Source organism: Maylandia zebra, linkage group LG17, assembly GCF_041146795.1.
Source record: "Maylandia zebra isolate NMK-2024a linkage group LG17, Mzebra_GT3a, whole genome shotgun sequence".
NCBI classification, from domain to species: Eukaryota; Metazoa; Chordata; class Actinopteri; order Cichliformes; family Cichlidae; genus Maylandia; species Maylandia zebra.
Window position 1 is genome coordinate 29,985,078 of NC_135183.1, and position 23,314 is coordinate 30,008,391.

Sequence of the window (23,314 nt, forward strand, 5' to 3'; positions counted from 1 at the left end):
ACGTGAAAAGTTTGAGGAGCACAACTTCAAATATGAATTCAGACAAATTGATCCCTCATGTAAACTGAAGTTTCAACATATTCTATTTGGCCTCTCACATACCCATAAAATAAATCCAGGAAAAAAAAATATTATCAATCTTCTGATTATTTTTGCCAAATTTCACATACATTGTACAAAATTTTCAACAGCGTCCAAACATATTTGCTTTTAAAGCCCTGTTTTCCAATTATCTAGAGAATCTAAAGAACAGCACCAACTCCAAAGCATGTAAAACACAAGAGCTGTGTCGAATGTATAGTTTCACTTGACTTATATGTTGTTTATTTATACCTTGAGCACCTCTTTCTTTTTTTAATCGGTTATTTTGTTTGTTTGTTTTCTCCTAAAGTATACTTTTTTGTTTACGTACTTGTATTTGTATATATGACTTGTAAAAGATACTGCAAGCTGTGAAAGTTTTCATACCCTTTCTATAACTACATTACTATGTATATTTGTTGTTCAATTGTTCAAATAAAAAAAAAGAGAAAAGAAAGTAACGTGGACGGTGTACTTAAAAAAAATTAATTCAGACATTGAGCGCTCGTGATCATATTCAGTAAACGCAAACAACTAATATACGTTGCAAAACGCAAAATACAGTTTGTCAGCACAACTTTAACGGCTGCGTTCATGCAGAAACAGGAAGCGCATGCTGCTGATTCTGATTTAGGCCCAGATGTGTAAACAAGGAAAACTCACATTAAAGGTTGTTTAGACAGACTGTTGCTCCATGACAAATGATTTACACTTGGCTTTCTGCTATTTTAAGTGGACACTAACACAATGGAAGAAGAGCTGAGATAAGAAAAGGGGACAAGATAAGGTTTGGTAAAAGATGCCAAATCTGGGAGTGGAACAAGTTTTCTATGCTTTGCTGATAAGGCTGTCTTTGATTAACATGTCCTAACATTTGACTCACACAATTTCTTCAGAGACTATTTTGATTTGACAAAAAGATGTAAAGGATTAAGAAAAAAAAGAAGCAGAATAATGTTTGTCAACTGTTGTTTGAATGCTTCAAAACTGAACGACGTTTTAGAACAAAACTGCAACTTCAGCTGGCAGTGTGCATTTTCGACACAAATCCTTATTTAAAACTGCATTTTACCAAAAGCAAAATAAGAAAACGCCAGCAAGAACAAAAATTCACGAAACACAACGGAAGCGTTTTTAGGGAGAGAATAAGAGTAGCAAGCTAACAGTAAACGGCTAATAGCAAACATGACTCTACAATATTATATGAATCATATGATTAAAAGACACATTACCTGCTATTTTTCCCTCGCTCACAACACCAACGAATCCTCCACATCCTTAAAATGTGTCTCAGAACAATCCTTCACACATTTTTGGATTCTGCTGCTGTTCCGTCACTCATATCTCCCCCCAAAACACTTCCGTTGTGTTTTTGTGTTTCTACTTCCATTTCGTTTTCCTCAACTTCCGTTCTGCGTGTTTGTATGTGTTTTTAATCTATTTCCACTGTGTTTTATGCTCTTTCGCAGCGCTTTTCTGAAGCAACTGCATAGAAAAACTGTCACCGATGTAGAACAGCCCAAAAGCACAGCATTTAGATGTACTAGAAATAAGTGGTTTACTTGACTGTAGCTTAAGCCTCTTTTGGAAAGAGTTCCCACCAGTTTAAGTCTTAATTTGAAACAGAGACAAAAAAAAAATGTTAAAATCAAATGAGTATTTTAATAGTAATTTAATAAAATATGATTTGCATTGCTTGTCAAACATGGTAGTTTTCCAAAACATATGAAATGTTAGAAGTTTGAGTTTGACTGTCCAAGCTTTTCAAAAAGTATCTCCACGTTTTTCATGCTTCTGCCCTTTTGCTGTGTTTTATGTGTTTTCCATGTTTTCATTTATAGTTTTATTTTGTGATTGTTTAGTTTGAATGTGAATGAATAATATAAATCTCCCCACAGGGGCCAGTGTCGATGTTTCTAACTAACTACAATGAAATATTACAAAAGGCATCATAAAATTAGACTTGATTTTAGTGAAAAAGCACAAGACACAGAAAAATAATCCAGTTTTAAAGATTCCCTGAAGATCTAGAGTCTCTAGAAAACAGCAGTTTGAGGAATGTCAGTCGTGGCTCAGACCTGCATCACACAGGTGAAGTTTGCACACATCCACACACGCACACACATTGGTCTGTGTGTCATGCCACACTCTCCTTGCTGCTGTCTCTGGTGTCCGCTGATCCTCCTGAAGATTGTTTTGAGAAGTTCAGGAAGATCCCATCAAGCTCCATCTCCGAGTCCAGAGAATCTTCCATCATGTGATCCATCATCATCTCCGGACTGGAAGAAGGACTGGGACCAGAGCTGGTGTCCTGAGCCAGAACCTTGGAGGAGGAGGAAGAGTCGAACTCCAGCGAGCCAGTGCAATGTGTGTCCTCGTCTGGGGAAGGCTCGGGGAAGATGCTAGGGGAGTGTTGCTGACGCTGGGTAGGGTGGGGAGCTGCTTGGCTTCCAGCACCTATGGTTCGGAGTTTCTGGCTGGAGGTTGCACCGTCTGCACAAAGTAAAGCAAAACTTTTGGAGGTGAAACTGATTTTCCTCTACGTTTCTGTACTGTAGCTTGTTAGCAAAAAATACATTTGGATCAAAGATTCCAATAATAAAGCTGTGCCAATATTAAGCATTTCTGTCTAGATTTCACTGTATAGCAGATGCATCATGGGATGGTAGAAACATCACCAGATAACTCCAGTGATTTCAGGATTTACACTGCTGCCTCTGCAGAGCATGTTGCCTTTTAACCTCACTAAACATCTCAAACCACAGTCTGTCTCACAGCTCTGAGAGATTTCGTAACATAATATAGTTTGACCTTAATGTGAAAAACCTACACAGCATGCATCCTACTTTTTCAAGAATACGGCAATTAAATCTCACTCCATTTCTTTATATTTCTGCAAAATTGTAACAAATGGAAGAATCTGAGGCTGGTGCTAGACATGCATGAGGAGAGCAAGACAGTGTGTGAGGTGTGCAGAAGGAAAGACTGATGGGTTCAAGGTGGAGCTGGGATTACATCAGTGATTGGCTCTCAGCCACTTCTTGTTTGCAATGATGGTAGACAGGCTGACAGATGAGGTTAGGCAGGAGTCTCCATACATCATGACGTTTACAGAGGACACTGTGATTTGTAGTGAGAGTAGGGAGCAGTTGGAAGAGAGCCTGGAGAGGTGGAAGCATGCTCTGGAGAGAAGAGGAATCAAAGTCAGTGGAAGCAAAACAGAATACATGTGTGAGAATGAGAGGGAGACGGGTGTAACAAAAAAGCTGAAAAAAGTAGTGATAGTGAAGTTATATGAGTTTAAATAGCTAGAGTCACCCATCCAAAGTCATAGACAGTGTATAAGAGAGGTGACGAAGAGAATGGCAGAGAGAGGCAGAAGATGCTTTGGACGTGTACAGAGGAGGAACAGAGGATATATTGAACAAAGGACGTTGAAGAGGAACTGGTAGGCAGGAGGAAAAAAGAAAGACCACATAGAAAGTTCATGGATGTAGCAAAAGGAGAACATGCAGAAGGTTGGTGTGACAGAGGAAGATGCCAGGGACAGGGTGAGATGGAGGCAGATTACCCTTTGATGACTACTAAAGCGAGACTAGTTAAAAGAAGACGACAACGAAGAAGAAATAAGGAAGATTTGTCTCTGTTTCCTTTTTTCTTGGTAATATAAGCTATTCCTAATTCTCTATTTTTTGTCACTTCTGTTTTTCAACATCACCATGCTCATTTCAAAATTCATAAATGTATTCAGTACTACTCCCTTCCAGTAATCGACAGTCATTGTAAAAATAAAGTACATCCCCTGTCAATTCTAAGGTTTTAAATACCAGGACATAATAAGAAAATATATCAGGTTCCTACCAGGACCTCAGACACAACCTCAACTGAACAGCAACACATTTATTTAACAGAAATAAACCAAAATGCACATGTGCTGCTTCAGTTCTTTGAGGTTTGTTGAGATTCACTTATGCACAGCTCTCTTAAGGTCCTGGCACAGCATTTCACAGGTTTTCTCCAAATGCAAGTCTGTGCATTATGGCCTGAAATCTCCACTCTGCCTGCATTCTTGAAAACTTATCTCTCACTTACATCTTGGATTCTGGCTAATCTGGTTAACCCGATAAATTAAAATGTTGCTCCACTTCAAAACCAAAATCCATTCAGTTTTGTAATATTTTTTGTGCAGAAGAAGTGTTACTCCTAGTTTAGTAAGAATCAAAATGTACGTATTAATTAATTTTTTTTTAACCTAAATTAAAGGTAAATATCACTTGTATTAATGCATTGGAAAACACTAACACTTATTTTTAATCTGTCAAAAATACATATAAAAAACTGTCAGTCTCTGTCAAGGAACCACTGATCCATCCATGCATCTTCCACTTATCCAAGTCAAGAAATCTTTCAGGAAATCATGAAAAAAAATCCCAAACTTTGATTGGGTTGTGGAGTTTTTTTCATATGTACTCATCTATAATTTAGACAGATGAATAGCGCTGCACAGCTGAGGAAAAACACGTATATTTACTTTTGAGTTCCACTGTCTTTTTAAAGGGATTCATTAACTCTAGCCATATAGTCCTACCTGAAAGTGAAGCAGAGGTGGTGGAAGCTGAGGAGTGATTGGCGAGGCTCGAAGTGCTGGTGTTACTGTTGTTGTCAGGGGCACTTATGGTGGACTTTGTCTTAGGGATGCTTTCCTCCACGCAAGACGTCATCTCACATACCGAATGCCGCCTGATGCCTGTGCCGCTCCCTGAGGAGGAATCTATGTCATACTCTACTACAGGGGTTAGCATGGGAACATTGTAGCTCTTAGAGCGGACCACTGGGTTTTTGACAACAGGAGGACTGCTTAGTTTGGAGGACCAGGAGTACTGTAGGCGTTTTTCTAACGAAGACAAAAGAGAGAAGCAGAAAGAGAAACCTTATTAGTTTATAATTGCAAACATTCCGCAAAAACCACAGAAAGCCTGAATTAAAATGGAATTTGTGAGTTTTTCAAGTACACACAAGCACACACTTACCCAACAGACAGGAAGAACAGTGCATACTGGAGGATTCATCCCTGGAATATAAGCCATGAGTGCCGAGGTAAGGAGAGACCACCTTCTGGATGAGAGCTTCAAGGCGCAGGTAATCATCTGTTACACCTTTAGACTCATGGACACCCTGGATCAAAGGAACACAAACATACACATAAAAAACATAAGTTTGTCTTAGCTGGTAATTGCAGTGTGTTGGCTGACACTAATGGAAACTTTAGAAGCAGCAAAAAAAGAAAAAACCGGGGAAAGAGAAAGTTCTCTATTTGGCTTTCTGTGATTTTATCAAACACTCTGCCAGTTACTGTGAAAGATCTCTGATAAACCTTTTTTCAGTTCAAAACATGTATGTCTTTAGAGGCTAGGCCGAAAAGAACACATTAAATATAGCAGAATCAATTTGGTGTGAATGTTAGCCTTGTATAAACATATACAGTGGGATGCAAAGGTTTGGGCAACCTTGTTAATAGTCATTATTTTTCTGTATAAATCGTTGGTTGTTACAATAAAAAATGTCAGTTAAATATATCATATAGGAGACACACACAGTGATATTTGAGAAGTGAAATGAAGTTTATTGGATTTACAGAAAGCGTGCAATAATTGTTTAAACACCCAGGCATCCATCAAAACAGGATTTATTAAATTTAACAGAGTTAGAAGTTAGCAGGAAGTTAGCTCGCTAGTTTCCACCTAAACATGATATAGCATGTTCTGACTGACAGATTTCTGAAAAAATTAAAACGTACAGCTCTGCTATCACTTCCAACATAAACAAATACAAAAAAAACTAAACAAGCAGTGACTTTTGTAGGGTTACTGTAGTTGGGCTAGCTGGTATATAAGGATGTGATTGCTAGCGACATGGCTATGTTAGCATAATATAAACACAGTGAAGCTGGAGGATGAATACTAACTATTTTCCACTCAATAAAAGTTAATGGGAGAGTTCCCGATGGTTGGGGACAAATGCAATCGCAACGCAGCATGCTTTAAACGGACTGTAAACTTCAGTCAGGAGAACAACTGAGACAATCCATCCACAGTACAATGTTAGCCATTAATATACTGCAACAACATGGGAATAGAGCAGTTAGAGCAGACAATTCAACATTAATGAATCATAAATGAATTGTTGGTTGTTACAATAAAAAATGTCAGTTAAATATATCATATAGGAAACACACACAGTGATATTTGAGAAATGAAATTAAGTTTAATGGATTTACAGAAAGTGTGCAATAATTGTTCAAACAAAATCAGGCAGGTGCATACATTTGGGCACCACAGAAAAAGAAATTAAATCAATATTTAGTAGATCCGGCTTTTGCAGCTGAACAAAAAGTTGAAAATCTGTATTATGATGATCTTGATGGTAGTGAAAACAATGAGCTAAAAGAAAGTTCGAGCGGAGAGGAACTGCACAGTGGATCTTTTACACCACACAGTCATTTGATCCACAGATATAAATCATCTTTAACACAAAAGTACTTCTGCTGTTTGAAAGTTTCCGATTTTGTGTTTCTGTTCAGTTAAAGCCAAACTGCTGCTCTACAGTTGGATGTAGTTCAAATTTACTTCCACAACATTGTTCATGAAACACATGAGACACATGTGGCTCCAGACCTCACTGCAATATCTCAAAATGACAAGGGATAGATCAGTGAAGTTTCAATATTCTAAATTGTTAAGCCCATGCACGAAAACCACAGCACAGAAACAAACCACATAAATAGCACAGACTTCAGTGAACTGGCGTCACAGAGGCTTAACAGAATGAAAGGGAAATTACGAACAGATGAATTGAGGAATTAGCAAAAACTGCATTATTTCAGTGCCAAATTTTACCTCTCTTACAAACAGCCTTTTTCTTAGCTGCCCTACTTCCTTCCTTCTTTTTGTCTACCTGTCATCTTTTTCTCCCGCTTTGCTCTCTGTTGATATTCGCTGTGTGCAAACTAAAATAACTCTGCAGTATATCTGTGCACAATGAATAAAAGAAGGGAATAAATAAATTGTGCTTTCTATTTTCGTCTCGTCTTGCCCTCTCAGTCTGAATCTGGAAGGACCAGATTTGGGTCAATTAGTCATCATAATAATGTCCAAGCTAAGCCAAACAGAAACAACCCCATTCTGCATCCTCTACAACACTGAGTAAACCCACTGTCATGCACTACCAGGACCACAGCTTATCTGTGACTAGTACCTCTCAGGAATCTTTGTACCAAGTGCTTTTAAGTTAAAAGATTTGGTAGATGGGTAAAATATCTAAAAATGGCCCACACACTAGTCTTATTTTATTCTATTTTACTTGATTTTAACATATTCCAACCATGTCAAAATTCAGAGAAAGTACCACAGCTGTTGTTACTTAAGCAACACCTACATTTTTCATGGTATTCATCTGGTCTCCTCTGTATCCTTCTGAGAATTAGTCACTCTTTGACACTTTTATCTTTGTGTGTAATCAAGGGGACTGTTTTTAGCTGATTTCCTTTTAACAATTTTTTACAGGCTGATGAAACATTGTTAAGTTATGAAGAAGAGACAAAGTAAAATAAAAACCAATAGGTGACAGAAGAGGAAAGCTCACATGGCTACCTCAGTTACAAGACACACCCATATTTTCTGGGCCTACTTGAGAAGCACTGCAACGCTCCAAAAGTGAGTCAATCCCCAGACTAGTATGTTAGCTTGTTAGCACGACATAGGGGCATTAAAAAGCACATTTACAGTTTGGTACAATTAAATGCTTTAGCAAATCCTCTTCTCATATCAACTCTATGATGTATGACTTAAAAAAAAATTAATTTAGATGTTGTTAAAGTTTAAAGTGTGGCTGGTTTAAATGTGTGGTCTATTAACAGGGGTGCACATAAGTGGTCTGCAGGTGCGCTTTCAAAATAAAAGACGCGCACCAGATAAGAAGTTGCAATGCGCGTTTGCGTACATAAGATTTTCAGGAGGAGGACAGACATTTGTTTAGAACTCTTAAAGATGTCGAAGAAACAACCTCCTTTAAGCAATTACTTTGGTGTTCCTCCACCTCCAAAGAAATGTCAGAAAGAGTCCGAACCGCAAAAGAAGTGCGTATTCTCGGGAAAGTGGACAAAAACAGTGCCTTTAATGTAATATAAAAGGCACTGTTTTTATCTGCTAGAGTGGGATTTTCACGGCATATTATGCATATATGTGCGTTCATCATTTGTTTGAAACCAGCTCACCTCCTGAAACCACTTTTCCGAGAATACGCACTTCTTTTGCGGTTCGGACTCCTGACATTTCTTTGGAGGTGGAGGAACACCAAAGTAATTGCTTAAAGGAGCTTGCTTCTTCGACATCTTTAAGAGTTCTAAACAAATGTCTGTCCTCCTGTTAGCGCTAAGTGGTCGATAAGGGTGTAACCAAGCACACTTGCCTGTTGGTTCTGGGTCACTTTGACCCACTTTTTTCAGTTTCTTGTATTTTGGTGTTTTTTTCTATTTTATGGTTTATTTTCTAAGTCTTTAGTTGTCCTGTTTTGAACATTATAATCCTAAGTTTCAGTGTTATTCTAGTTAAGAGTTTTGTTCATAGGTTTAGTTCAGTGTCTAGTCTGTGCCTGTCATGTTTCCTGTTTTACCTTGAAGGTCCGTGTCTCGTGTTAGTGTGTCCAGTGTTACTCTCCCCTGTGTTGTCATTATGTTTCATTCGAGTTAGCTGTGTCCTCATGTGTCTCCACTTCTCCTGATCACCTCATGTGTGTATTTAAGTCCTCCGTCTCCCTTTGTTCACTGTCGCGTCGTCTGTGCTACCTACCCCACATCCTGTCATGGTTTTCATTCTCAAAGTCATAGTGAAAGTCTTAGTTATTGTTTCCCAGTTTAAGTTTAGATTTTCCCTGATTTTGTCTTGCTTCTTGGCTGTGAGTGTCAGCCCCAAAATAAAGGCTCACTTTTCCTTAAGCTCAGTTTGGCTCCTCATCTGTGTCTGTACCTGGATCCACCTCACTCATTCCACTCATCTGTTGCCATTTACCCTGTTCTCTCATGTCACAGTCATCAAGTCATGGATATCAGTGTTAAATGGTGCACACTGATATAAGAGATAGCACGAGAGATTATCAGACGAAGACGATGGGAGAGGCAGACCACAAAAGTGTGCTCACCTGTAGTATTAGTAGCATCTGTATGATGGAGGGAGGAACTCGGGCCCGGGGCCGAGAGAGCGCCTCGTCTAGTTTAAGGTTGAGGGTGATGGTGTTCCTGAAGTGAAGGAGAGCCAGCTGACGGACTGATGGCTCCTTTCCCTGATGATATATACACGTTTCAATGTGATGAAGGCCTTTAATTGGAGTACTTGTTTGCAAGAATGTGTACCTGTACAGGATAGAAGATGGCCTGCAGCATGGACAGAACGTCACAGAAGAAGAAGTCCCACGTGTCAGCCAGAGAATCCAACAACTTTTGACCTGCGATACAACCAGGCAGATCAGTTATAAAAGTATCAAGACTGATGTAGGAAAAAGATATTGGGATTGTGGAAAGCATGCTTAAAGGACTATGCATAAAAGTGGCTGTAGTTTCCAAATAGTTAATGTAATACTGTTGTTGGAGTCCTTGAATTCAAGCTCAAGGTTTGAACTATAATCACGGCTTCATTGTTTGACACAAGGGCAGAGTTCAGAGGCAGAAGATTAAAAAAATGTGTCATTGCAAAAATACTTATTGACCTATAAAAAACAGATCTGATAATCCAGATAGCAACTTTACAGCTTTGTTCTTTTATTTCTGGTGGGACATTTTTCTGCATATGCACACACACACACACACGCAAACCTTCTTACTTATTGACGTAAAGGATCGCTTCCTGTCTGGTTTTGTGATGACGGTTCTGTCACACAAATCTGTCACCATCAGAGTGTGTGCGTTATATCAATTCAGCAGTGCTTCAAATAAAGGTCACACATTTACCACAGTACAAAATACCTTTCTCTCACTCTACCTGTGTGTGTGCATCAGTGTGTGTTTCTGTGTGTCCTTGTGCAGAAAAATGCCACGATCTTACCAGTCAAAGTAATATTTAACTAATGCAGTTACCTCTGCATCTAGAAATTTCTTTAGTAAGTTATTATTTGGCCCTGTTTGAAACCATTAGAGACTAGACTTGTGTCATGTTAAGATAAAACACTAATCTCGGACTTCCCCTGAAACAAACTACTGGTAGTGTGAACACCTCATCAAAGCCAGAAGGCTTTGTCGGCTATGAACAAAGGAGTTGAAACTAAAGACTCAGCAAAGAATTTTGTAGAATTTTTTTACCGTGGTGAAAAAATATCTCTGCAAATAAGTAACCTAAATGACACGAAAGGTTGTTTTTTCCCCGTTAAAATGAAGGACACACAATTTACTTGAGAAGCAGATACAGGTGGTGTTAAACGTCCAGCTAATACACATTTTTGCAGTCTTTAGATTAATATTTCTGAACTTGCTCTTTTGTTGAGTTTCTCCCTGGTAATTGGCTCTGATATATCAGAGCTTTAGACATGTACAGTCATATGGGAAAAAAAAGGTTTTGCAGGACACTCTGCTGTTAAAAATAAATAAAATGTTTAAAAGAAAAAAAAGGGCTCTGAGTGGATCATTACAACAATTTGATTCTTTTCTTTTGCAGATTTGTTGCTGTACTCTGGATCACTTTTGTCTAAGCTTTAGCTGTCTGTTGAACAGATGACCTCACAGTTAATGGTCAACTCCTGGTCCTGGTCCTGTGGCTGCAAAACAAGCCCAAATCATCACGCCTCCACCACCGTGCTTCACAGTTAGTATGATGTGCTTGTGCTGATATGCTGTGTTTGGTTTTCTCCAAACATGGCGAAGTGCATTATCTCCAAACATCTCCACTGTTCCAGAAGTCATGTGGTTTGTTCAGATACAACTTTGCAAACCTAAGCTGTGCTACCAAGGGACTTTTTCCTTCCAAACAAATCATAATGTGATGAACTTTAACATTCAATATGAAGCCTACAGAGCCTGTAGCTCTTTTATTGGGTGCTTTTTTTCAATTTCCCTGAAAACCTGTGTTTGTGCCATTCTTATCCAAACTAAAAACTTACGAACTTGCATATTTAGAGATTTTATCCATGTAAATTTGCTCTGACATCTGACCGCTTTAAAGAAATATTTTATAAGGTTAAAGGGACAACCCTGATTTTATTTTTACCCTTTTATGTCTATATTTTAAGCTTGTAATCAAACTGTTTAAACACCAGTCTCTGGCAGCCATTTCTTTATTCAAAACATGATATACCATCATAGAAATAAAGGTTCAAATTTCTCACTCTGTATATACGTCCCACTTTCTGTCTATTTTCTCAATAATTTGTGTTTACCTTCATAGAAGCGAATCTTGTCCCTCAGAATAACCATTCCTTTGGTGAGCAGCTGGTTCTGAAGGTACTCAGTAAAGAAGGAGCCCAGCTCAGTCTTAAGCAGTTGCCTGCAATGGTTATAATAACAGCACATGAGTGGATACTGGACATGAAGCGATATGCTTACAGTCACACATCATCAGCGATACCTCCTTGGAAATGAACCAGACGTAATGAGTTTGCAGAATGCTGTGTTTACGGAACATCAGACTCAGGAAATGAGAAAAGATGCTGCTCACACTGCATGCATAACATCTGGAAATTTCAATAAAACTTTCCACAGTTAGCAAAGGCTAGCACTGGCTCAGTATCATGATTGAACATCAGCAGCTCAAAGAACAAACACTGTGTGATTAAATACACTAAAATGACAGATGCTGCATTTCCATCTAATTTCAAGGTTACAGTGTCTCTTCTTTAAAGCAATTTTAAGGTAAATCCAATTTATGAACAGTATAACATGCCTGTGTTAACTTGTAAGCATGTTTATATATGTTTCAAGTAAGAAATATTCTGCTGCAGTAAGGTAAGATGGGAAATCAAAGCTTTAGCAGTGATAATTTAATCAAATATTCTAAAATACAAATCAGCTAAAAGTTCAGGGTACTGGTGTAAAGGCCAGCAAGAGACATAAAACTAGACAGCTAACCTGACACCTTCATTCAGATTGTAGAGTTCATTTTCTCCCAGATCCTTCCTCTGAAAAACTGAGATTACTGCATTGTGGATGCTAGAAATAAACACACGGAGAGGTGAAATGCATTTAGAAAGAGTGACACAGATACATGCATTTATTTTATTTTAATTGTGCCGTTTGAACAATCGGTGAGCTCTTGAAGCCACCTCAAAAGAACTGGTTAAAAATAAACTTTGAAAAGGTTTCTTTACCAAAGGAAGGCCATCAGAAAGGTAAAACATACTACAGTGAGACGGGCATGAACTTTTTTGACTGAAGGTTTGTGTCCAGTTTAATTTGTTCACATAGCCTTTCAGCCACCCAGCAAACTGACAGCTCTTGCTTTCTACTCTGTGCTGTTTAGTGTTGAATAAAGCAGAAACACCGTTAGAAACAACCATACAAAAGAGTGAGAAGAAAGAAATCCAAAGAAGAAAGAAACCTGCGAGGCAGAATGGGAAAAAAGGAGGAGGGAGTGAGGAAGGGATGGATGGATGGAAATAAAGTGTGGTAGTGATGGACCCTGAGGGAAGAAGGCAGGCAGAAAGAGCTGATGTCCATGTGCGTATATGTATTTTCATGTGTATGTGAAAGGAGACTGTCCTATTCATAGCATGGACAACAGCACTGACAGAGCTTCCCACTAGTAAAGGAAACACACGCACAAGCACTTGTTCATGTAAAAATGTGTGATGGCTTATCCATTAACAAAATAAAGTATTCACTAAAATATAAACTGACATTGGTTATAATAAACAGGGCTAACCTGTTCCAGGTGGCGTTAGCCCCGGCCCTCCTCTGCTGGGTCCCTTTGTCTCTGCTGCTCTCCTCTGTTCCTCCCTTCTCCCCACCTCCTGTTGGGGTCTTTGCCTGGGAGAGGTCAGTCAGACTGGAGGACGAGCCGGTCCCCAACCTCAGTTTATTATGGAGGCTCCTTGAAAGCCAACAGGAAGAAAGAGAAAATGCTTGTAAGCACCAACTTTCATTTCTTACGTGTACTGGAAAAGATGATGTGAAAAGCCTTATTTGTAAAGGTCATCTAAATGAATTAATTTCATTTCCTCAAATATTGCTGGAAAAATGGGAAATAGATGCAACAATTTACACTTGAATGTACAACCATTTATACGATATATAAGTTTGTACAGTTCTAACAAGCCTGGAAGTCAATATTTGGTGTGAACTCTCTTAGGAAAGATTTCTTCAGTCCATGACCAAAAATGTTCCCTTGTGTGTTTTCCTGTCCAGGTTTGCTTTTACTGCATTTGCAGTGTATTTGCAATCACCATTGTGCCAAAGAACTGTTGCCAATTTTCCAGGTGGTATTACATGTTGGATCAAAATCCGATGGTACTTTTCTTCGTTCATAATTCCATCAGCTTTGACATCATCTCCAACACCGCTGGCTGAAATGCACCCCCTAATCATGACAGAGCTTCCACCGCGTTTTGCAGCTGGATGTAGACACTCACTGTCGCTCCTAACCACCTCCACCAAAAAAGTCAAACTGATTTTTAGTCCAGTTCTTGTGCAATTTGGCATTCCTCAGCCTTTTTCCCTTTCCCTTCCAGAAGAATGGCTTCTTTACAGCCAACCTTTACATGAAAAGATTTTGGATGAGGTTTCAGTGAATTGCAGACAGATCAACTGAAAGGTCAGATGCACTTCTCTGCTCCTGTGTCACGTCTTTTTTTTTTTCCATATTTTTTAAGGACATTACTTTCAAGTGCAGTTCATTGGCTGTAGATACGTTTTAGGCCTGCCACTTTGTCTTTCATCATCCATTTGTCCCATTTCCTCAGGAGACACTGCACACTGTGCCAAGATATGTTTTCAGCTACCAGGTGTTTGGGAATACTATGGAATATTATTTCATGCCTGTCAAACTGTGTCATATTTGGCCTTTTTCGTAGATTCAAGTAAAGAAATTGAACCGAATTATGTGCATGTGTGACAAGCTGTTAGTAAAAAAGTGCCTAAAGATGTCATTTAAAATTGGTTCTTTGCTAATACACCTGTTATATATATATATACAGACCCAACACTGGTTCACCCTTTAAGTTAGACTACTTTTTTTATGCTTGAATACTTTATAGATCATACTTTGTTAAGAAGCTTAATAAAAACAATCCACTGAAAATAGCCAGGTACAAGGACTGGACTGAAAATGTAGCAGCTATGTTATATATTACAAATACAAACACATGTATGATCTTCATTTTGGCATATGCAAATTAAAAGCTATTATACTGTAAAATGTTACTTTGCTACACAAAGGGGGGGAAATATATGAAAGTATCAGCTGCTGTGCAAATACACTTCAGTCATATTCCAGATTTTGATGGCTTTCAAAATTAGCATTTAATAACAGGTGATTGCTTTTTATTAGCCATCTGTTAATGTTTACACTAGCTTGGGAACGATACTGCTTTTCAAACACTGAGCAAAGAGATGGGTGCCAGTCAAACAGGATAAAAATAAACAGGGAGGACAGAGTGGGGAAAGACCTGGGAGTAAGAAGCTCAAAAAGAGAGTAAGAAACAGGGTGTGGATAAAGGTATATAACACATGCCGGATCAGGTGCAGAAAAAGCAAACAAAGCACGTTGACAGTAAAAAAAAAAGAAGAAGCAGAGATTGAAACCACAGACATTACAAAGATAAAAGAAGGGTGGGAGGAGTGTACAAAGAGGTAGATGAAGAGGAAAAGGCGCTTTAGAGATAGTAAGAGTGAGTCTTTTTCTGCAAATGAAAGTGTTAATATTTGGATTTTAATTATACTGAAATTTTAGTAAATTAACCCAACAAACAAACAAAGTGCACATGTCCATTTTTGGGTAATGTCTATCAAACATTTACTCAATCACTTCTGAATTTACAGGTGAATCAAAAATTTTAAAAACACCTTTAAATGGCAGTCACTGTTTAGCAAATATGAAAACCCTCAAATATACTTGCAGGTATTGTACTTACTCTAGCAACTGAAAAGGTACCACATATCCCCACTCCATGACTGTGAGATGAAACAAGGCCTGTCTCTGTCTCTTCTCATATCCTTTCACTTTCCCTCTCTCCCACCGTCACCCTTTGTGCTCTTCTCTACCCACTCCTCTCTCCCACTTTACCGCTCTCCTTCTTTTTCTCCCTTTGCCAGTCTGTGCCAGTTGGTCAGCATGTGACCCTGTGAGCTTTTGTGTCAGGCGAACAAAGGAACCCTTTGAGGTTCGAATGGTGCCAAGAGGGAGAGGAAGGATTTAAAGGTGACACAGATTTCGCTTTACCTTCCACTTGCCTCCCAGAGTGTGGGAGAAGCTGTAGTCAAGCTGTAAATACAGACTAATGACTCTATTTATTTAATATTGAACCTTCAGTATTTTTGGTATTCTCCATACTGAATGATCGGTAATCAGCGGACACACTGATATGAAAAGAATTTTAAGGAAGTGCGAAAGCTCACGAGAAAAAAAGGAATGGAAAATCTGAGCCGAGTATAAATAAATAAGGAAAAGGAGATGGAAGGTATAGTTGCTGTTGGTCCATCTGTCAACCTGAATCTTAGTTCAGCTCTGCATAAATGGGTCAGAGCAAGAAACTGGAGCCCTGGGCTCAGTCACACATGCAAAAAGACAGCACACATCCCTGTGCAGAGTTCATGTCAAAGTCAGGACGACTTTTTAAGTTTAAGTTCAGAGCTGCACCTCTGAAAGAGCGAAATTGAATCTATACACGCTTGAGCCAAAAGCTTCCTCCTGAAAAATGGATGATGCAGAAGATAAAACACAATGGTGAGGCTCACAATAACAACTTAACTACACATGGTGTGTATTGTTCTAATGGGAAAAGGTATTTACTTTATAAACGAAAGGATGCTGACATAACTTGGAAGTAAAAAACTTTTTTTTTTGGCACTAAATCAACAGGACGAGTTTAACGACAAATAGCTGCCCTCTGATTACTAAACAATGGGGATGTTTGAATGAGTGAAAGCATGAATGAGGTCACTCAGGAATGTGTGTGTGTGTGTTTTTCACTTTGATCAACATTTGTGTGTCTCAAAGGATGGAAAAAATGGAACTCTGTGTAGTGAATAGGACTTGCTGGTGAAGTGTGTCTCTGTGTGTGTGTGTGTGTGTGTGTGTGTGTGTGTGTGTGTGTGTGTGTGTGTATGCTTACCTTCTAAATGAGCCCTCTCGTTCCATGTTAGTCTCGACAGATGGCTAGCAACCACCCTGAAACTGCCACTGAAGAATCAACATCTGAAAAAGGAAACATTATTAGGATTATTAGGTAACAAATATATATTTTGTCAGCTAATATCAGTGACTTTTAAGCCACTTAACTTCTGTAAAAATTAGAAAACTGCATTCAGTTTTAATTTAATGAAACCTCAGTAAACACATCTTTATCACAGAGCACATATTGACATGTCACAGCAAGAGAACACAGAGGAAAACACTAACAGTTGTTTTCGTTTCACTCCCTGAAATATTTAAACTTGTTACAGAGTTTTTTGTTACAGAATCGCAGAGTGGAATCTGTGTGGCGTATACAAGACAAAGAGATTGTGACACCCACATACTTCAGCTCAGGACAGTGATATGAAATAGGTACGATATTATGTACTTTTCCTAATAAACAGGAATTAATAGGGTAAGTAGTCTCAAAGGTGCTCATAATTAAATGTACTTGACCAACTGATCATCAGCAGGTGTGGCCACATGTGTAACAGTAGTAACAATCTGGGAAGGGTTGTAACATAATATTCCAAAGTCCAAAATTCTGCAGTAAGAAAGATTATTCACAAGTCGAAAACAATCGAGATAGCTGCCAGATAGTCGTTCCCTGGAGTGGACGTCCCAGCAAATTTCCCCCAATGTCAGACTGTGAAATGCTTAGAGAAGCCACAAAGAACCCAAGAGCTACATGCAGTGAGACTCTAAAGGCCTCATGTAGCATGTTAAATGTTAAAGTTCATGACAGTGCAAGTTAAAAAAAATAAATAAAAAAGACTTAACAAGTGTGGCTTGTTGGGAAGGATTAAAGGGAGAAAGTCTTCTCTCTGAAAATGGCAGCACAACACTTCTGGATCTGGAACAATGTCCTTTAGACCGAGAAGATTAAAGTGGAGAAGTCTGCCCACAGTGAAAAGCACCACATGTATCAGTGAAAACACCTCATACCAAATGTCAAGCACGGCGGTGGAAGGGTGATGGTTTGGGTTTGTTGTGCAGCCACAGCACCTGGGCACTTTGTAGTCACTGAGTCAACCGTGAACTCCTGCCAAAGTATTCTCGAGTCAAATGTGAAGCCGTCTGTCATGCAGCCAAAGCTTGGGTGAAATTGGGTCATGCAACGGGACAATGATCCAAGCACAGCAGCAAATCTACAAGAGAATGGCTAAAAAAGAAAATAGACAAGGCACTGCAATGGCCTAGTCAACCTAACTGAAATGCTGTGGTGGAACCTTAAGAAGTTGTGCATAAACGGATGCTCACAAAACCTCAATGAACTGAAGCAACGCTGTGAAGAGGAGTGGGCCAAAATTCCTCCACAACGACAGAAGACTAACAGAGTCATACAGAAAACGATTACATCAAGTTATCGCTCCTAAAGGTGATTCTACATGGTTTTTAATGATGGTGTGTGCTTTACTTTTCCACACACAGCTTCAGCATTTTGGCTTTATTTTGTTAAGTAAAGAATGACACGGTGTAACATGTCATTTGTTGCATTTAAATAATCCTAGAACTTGGTAAGTACCAGGTGAACTGAGAAAGGGTGTACTTTCTTTTTCCCTTTACTATAAAACAGTTCTCAGACAGATAAACTCACTGATACCCGCCTGACTAGCGAAGCAGACACACTATTCTAATCAAATTACAGTAAAGTGGTTGAGACAGACATTTGATCCTTCCGCAAACTCAAATGCCCCTGCTTTCTCTCCCCCCCCCCCCCCCCCTCTCACACACACACACACACACACACACACACACACACACACACACACACGCACACGCACACGCGCACACACACACACACACACACACACACACAGATAGAATGTCACACTTGATACATCAGACAAGTCAACTTTAGTCGGCTTTATCCTCACCTGTCCTGAAACTGTTTCAATGGTTTTAAGTTTTGAGCAAAGCAACTTTATTTTTACTGCATGCTTTGAAGAAAGAAAAAAAAACAGAAAAATAAAAATGCAAAGTTATTCACAGACATTTATGCATCTTTTTATAAAACACTATGGAGCTTCAAAGAAAAATAAATAAATAAAGTATATAGGTTTGGCTAGTTTCATGTGCTGCACTGCACATGAAACTAGCCAAACCTATACAGTGGGGCAAAAAAGTATTTAGTCAGCCACCGATTGTGCAAGTTCCCCCACTTAAAATGATGACAGAGGTCAGTAATTTGCACCAGAGGTACACTTCAACTGTGAGAGACAGAATGTGAAAAAAAAAATCCATGAATCCACATGGTAGGATTTGTAAAGAATTTATTCGTAAATTAGGGTGGAAAATAAGTATTTGGTCAATAAGAAAAATACAGCTCAGTACTTTGTAACATAACCTTTGTTGGCAATAACAGAGGTCAAACGTTTACTATAGGTCTTTACCAGGTTTGCACACACAGTAGCTGGTATTTTGGCCCATTCCTCCATGCAGATCTTCTCGAGAGCAGTGATGTTTTGGGGCTGTCGCCGAGCAACACGGACTTTCAACTCCCGCCACAGATTTTCTACGGGGTTGAGGTCTGGAGACTGGCTAGGCCACTCCAGGACTTTCAAATGCTTCTTACGGAGCCACCCCTTTGTTGCCCGGGCGGTGTGTTTTGGATCATTGTCATGTTGGAAGACCCAGTCTCGTTTCATCTTCAAAGTTCTCACTGATTGAAGGAGGTTTTGGCTCAAAATCTCACGATACATGGCCCCATTCATTCTGTCCTTAACACGGATCAGTCGTCCTGTCCCCTTGGCAGAAAAACAGCCCCATAGCATGATGTTTCCACCCCCATGCTTCACAGTAGGTATGGTGTTCTTGGGATGCAACTCAGTATTCTTCTTCCTCCAAACACGACGAGTTGAGTTTATACCAAAAAGTTCTACTTTGGTTTCATCTGACCACATGACATTCTCCCAATCCTCTGCTGTATCATCCATGTGCTCTCTGGCAAACTTCAGACGGGCCTGGACATGCACTGGCTTCAGCAGCGGAACACGTCTGGCACTGCGGGATTTGATTCCCTGCCGTTGTAGTGTGTTACTGATGGTGACCTTTGTTACTTTGGTCCCAGCTCTCTGCAGGTCATTCACCAGGTCCCCCCGTGTGGTTCTGGGATCTTTGCTCACCGTTCTCATGATCATTTTGACCCCACGGGATGAGATCTTGCGTGGAGCCCCAGATCGAGGGAGATTATCAGTGGTCTTGTATGTCTTCCATTTTCTGATGATTGCTCCCACAGTTGATTTTTTCACACCAAGCTGCTTGCCTATTGTAGATTCACTCTTCCCAGTCTGGTGCAGGTCTACAATACTTTTCCTGGTGTCCTTCGAAAGCTCTTTGGTCTTGGCCATGGCGGAGTTTGGAGTCTGACTGTTTGAGGATGTGGACAGGTGTCTTTTATACAGATGATGAGTTCAAACAGGTGCCATTCATACAGGTAACGAGTGGGGGACAGAAAAGCTTCTTACAGAAGACGTTACAGGTCTGTGAGAGCCAGAGATTTTCCTTGTTTGAGGTGACCAAATACTTATTTTCCACCCTAATTTACGAATAAATTCTTGACAAATCCTACCATGTGAATTCATGGATTTTTTTTTAAACATTCTGTCTCTCACAGTTGAAGTGTACCTCTGGTGCAAATTACTGACCTCTGTCATCATTTTAAGTGGGGGAACTTGCACAATCGGTGGCTGACTAAATACTTTTTTTGCCCCACTGTATACTGGTGATTAGGTGAAACAGGTCATGATCAGGGTACTCATGACCTATTTAAATTAAAACACAGGTGCAATCACTCTCCAGTGGTTCGTCCTTCAGTTCCTGGAAACTGTATTTGCCGCTATGCAATATACACCATGATCTTTTATTGCCTGACAGCTGCAGTTATATGAACTAGCAGGACTTTCATAGCTATCATATTTTCATTGTTTTATTTTTGACTCATTTTTACATGAAGCACACGCTCAGTAAGAAATCAAGGTCAAACACTTAGGAGACCGGAAAGTCACCGCTTTCAGTGTCAGAGCTGCTAATGTTAATGTATGGTTAAAATCCAGTGAGTAGAACAGGCACAACTTCCTTTGATGGCTGTCTATGGCTCACAGAGGCTCTGGTAACTTACACTTGGCCGTGCTCTTGAAAATGTATCCGAACTGAATGATACACATGAACCGAGGCTTAAACCTTGGTCTGCAAGCACTCCTGTCTGCTTCTGCCTCTTTCTTGCACCACAATACAGAGTGGTATAATGGCTTGCTTGGGGCACAGGGACTGTGGTTTCATGGATTGTGGTTATGAGGGCTACAGAGCATTTTTCATTCAGCATCTGGTCAGTATTTCATGAGCACTGCATGAAACAAAACCAGCCCTCTCCCACTCATTTAAAGCCTGACCTCTCTCTGTGTAAAGCCTCCTCCTTTACTCTCACTCACCAACAGACAGTTTGGACTAAGTAGATATCTGGGGCCCTGGTGCTGAAAATTAACACCCTTAATCTGCTTCAACTGGAAAATACACACATGCACACGCACATACAAACACACACGGGCACACATTTCTTTCTGCAGAATGGCAGCACGGCAGGGAAATTACAACCCTTGCACCAGACAAGTGCTGAAATAAATGTCTGGGTCTTGCAGCAGGTTTGTCTGCTGCACTAGCCACTCTGGTAGAAAACCAAACCACAAACTGGAGGTCCTGATGTATATAAAAAAGGAAACCACGGGTGTATATTTGCTTAAGAAGTATCCTGCTCTGACATGCACTCATCAAGACAGGCTGTCCTGTCATCCCGTGGGCGCGGGTCTAAAATATGCAATACGCAGAAATAGGGTACCATGGCGCGTAAAGATAGCTCCTGGTAGGAAAGCATTTAAAGGAGAACCCATAATTTTATACCATATCATATTATATGGGTTACATATATTGGGCTCAGTTCAATATCTGAGACGTGCTTGCTATATATTGTATTTGTTCTTCTCTCGTTACAAACCACGAGCAGCTAGTGGATAACACCTCTTCTTAACTTGGGTCAGAGTAGGTAATACTCACTTTTGCAGACGTCTACCTCGCTCCATTAAAGCAAGTACTCCTTGAGTTTAAATGGCGTAGCAAAGCTAACGGTAACTCCAGCTTTTCTGTGAGGACTGGATTTCCATAGGATGGGAAATAACAGCGCACCCTTCCAACCTGTCAGCCCAGACAGGAGCGCGTAAAGGTGGCGCACGCGATCCTAAAAAGATCCGATATGAGGATCAGACAGCAGCCAGCGTGAGCTGTGAGCTGTCAGTGCGGTTTAAGTCACTCTCCGACAGAGAGAAAGAGAGGGAGGAAGTGAGAAACCGAGAGAGAGAAAGAGAGAGGAGGAGGAGGCTGGTGTGTGGGGGTGTGTGTGCGTAAATGCTGTGTGTGTGCAAGGGTCGGTAGAATATGGAAAATGTTTGTGATTTAGCGTGTGTGTGCCCAGAGTGTGAACTACACACACAAAACACCTACAGGTAGGCCTACATGGCATGCACGTGTACTGCCACTGGTGAAAAGAGCCGAGGCTTGATCTTTTAAAGATTCCACTCCTTCGATTGTGGGACACTGAAAAGTTTGCACGGGGTGCAAAGATGAGATGGAAGGTCGATCCACAAGTAAAATAAACCAATAAATGAATAAAAGCCTTGCAAATTCATCAATTTGCAAACATATTCATAGCTTTTTATTGTAAGAAAAACGATAACCTGTTGGTGGCAACAAAGGAAAGTCAGAGGATCTCATTTAGATGCACCTTGTGCAGACAACTGATAAAGAAAGAGAAACCTGAACTTAATTCAACTTTTTATGGCACATTAGAATCAGCTTTGTCAGCTGGTTGCAAACATTTTTTATGAAGTCCCATTATGTTTAATTCATAGTGAAATAATTCACAGCCAAACTAATACAACAGCAGCTTGCTAAACATTACAGGACATTTGTGCTTTTACCACCACTGGACAGACAAGGCTACTCAGCAGCTACACTGGCTTCTATGTGGCATGATCAGCACTGCCTTGGCCCATTAGCATCACTCATATCTAATGTACAGATCAATGCATTAACCACAGAGCTCAGTGTTTCACATCCAGCAAACTGCAGTCTGTTTGCAGGCATTCAACTCCTACTGACAGTGCATCACACTCACATGCAGGTAGATCTTTTGTTCTCACCCTCCCCTCCCCCTGTAATAAGAAGCAGGTTTATAACAGCAAAGTCAACCGGTCAAGGGCAGATTGTTTTTTAATGGTTGTTTGGAGCATAAAACCCCAACACAGAGCCACAGTGACAAAGTTCACTAATCAGATAACATTACATAAACAAGTCAGGTTTGCACTCTGTATTGAGCCACAAACACAGTTTTTAACGCAGCCACCAATATCAGTTTCGAGTCTCCACAGAATGTGCTTTTGATCACCCGTGTGTGGCCGTGCCTGTAGTGAATGAATGACACAACTTCTTGTAGTTAGTGAGTGTTGGTTTAGGGACATTCCTTTAACCCAGTGTCATAACGCACGTCCACAAAAACCAGAAACCTGCTTAGTTTGGACGTGCATTTGGATATCTCTGTATCTAAATGTGTATTTTGACACCAGTAAGTACAGGATGAATGTACTGTTTCAGAAAACTCTGTCATCCTTAGCGTCCACATAAGCAATGGCTTTATTTTTTGTTATTTTCTATGATTAATATTGTTCTGTTTAGAGTGTGATTGGACTCACTCAATGCTTTTAACTCTTCCACTCTTTATATGTGAATCTGCTCCCCCCCCCCCCCCCCCCCCCCCCCCCCCGCTCTTTCACACCCTCTGCCTTTTATGTTTTATGCCAGTCATTTCACACTTTTAC

At 39.9% G+C, this 23,314-nt stretch overlaps 1 protein-coding gene across 1 annotated transcript; it reads right to left on the reverse strand.

Moving 5' to 3' along the window:
* Positions 1 to 1,721: 1,721 nt before the first annotated feature.
* Positions 1,722 to 21,765, reverse strand: LOC101468867 (proline-rich protein 5). The gene is made up of 10 exons (XM_004548224.3): positions 21,498 to 21,765; positions 16,387 to 16,469; positions 12,981 to 13,148; positions 12,188 to 12,268; positions 11,500 to 11,606; positions 9,488 to 9,579; positions 9,277 to 9,417; positions 5,112 to 5,256; positions 4,670 to 4,975; positions 1,722 to 2,574 (listed from the first exon to the last, which is right to left on the reverse strand). Exons 2-10 carry the CDS (start codon positions 16,410 to 16,412, stop codon positions 2,219 to 2,221), a joined length of 1,422 nt encoding a protein of 473 aa, XP_004548281.1. The 5' UTR covers positions 16,413 to 16,469; positions 21,498 to 21,765; the 3' UTR covers positions 1,722 to 2,218.
* Positions 21,766 to 23,314: the final 1,549 nt, after the last annotated feature.

Excerpts from the sequence above, each read along its gene's own strand:
- LOC101468867 (XM_004548224.3), bottom strand. The coding sequence starts at position 16,412 with ATGGAACGAGAGGGCTCATTTAGAAG. Across the intron at positions 13,149-16,386 it reads CGAGAGGGCTCATTTAGAAG|GAGCCTCCATAATAAACTGA; the intron begins GTAAGCATACAC and ends TTGGCTTTCAAG. Across the intron at positions 4,976-5,111 it reads CTGTTCTTCCTGTCTGTTGG|AAAAACGCCTACAGTACTCC; the intron begins GTAAGTGTGTGC and ends TGTCTTCGTTAG.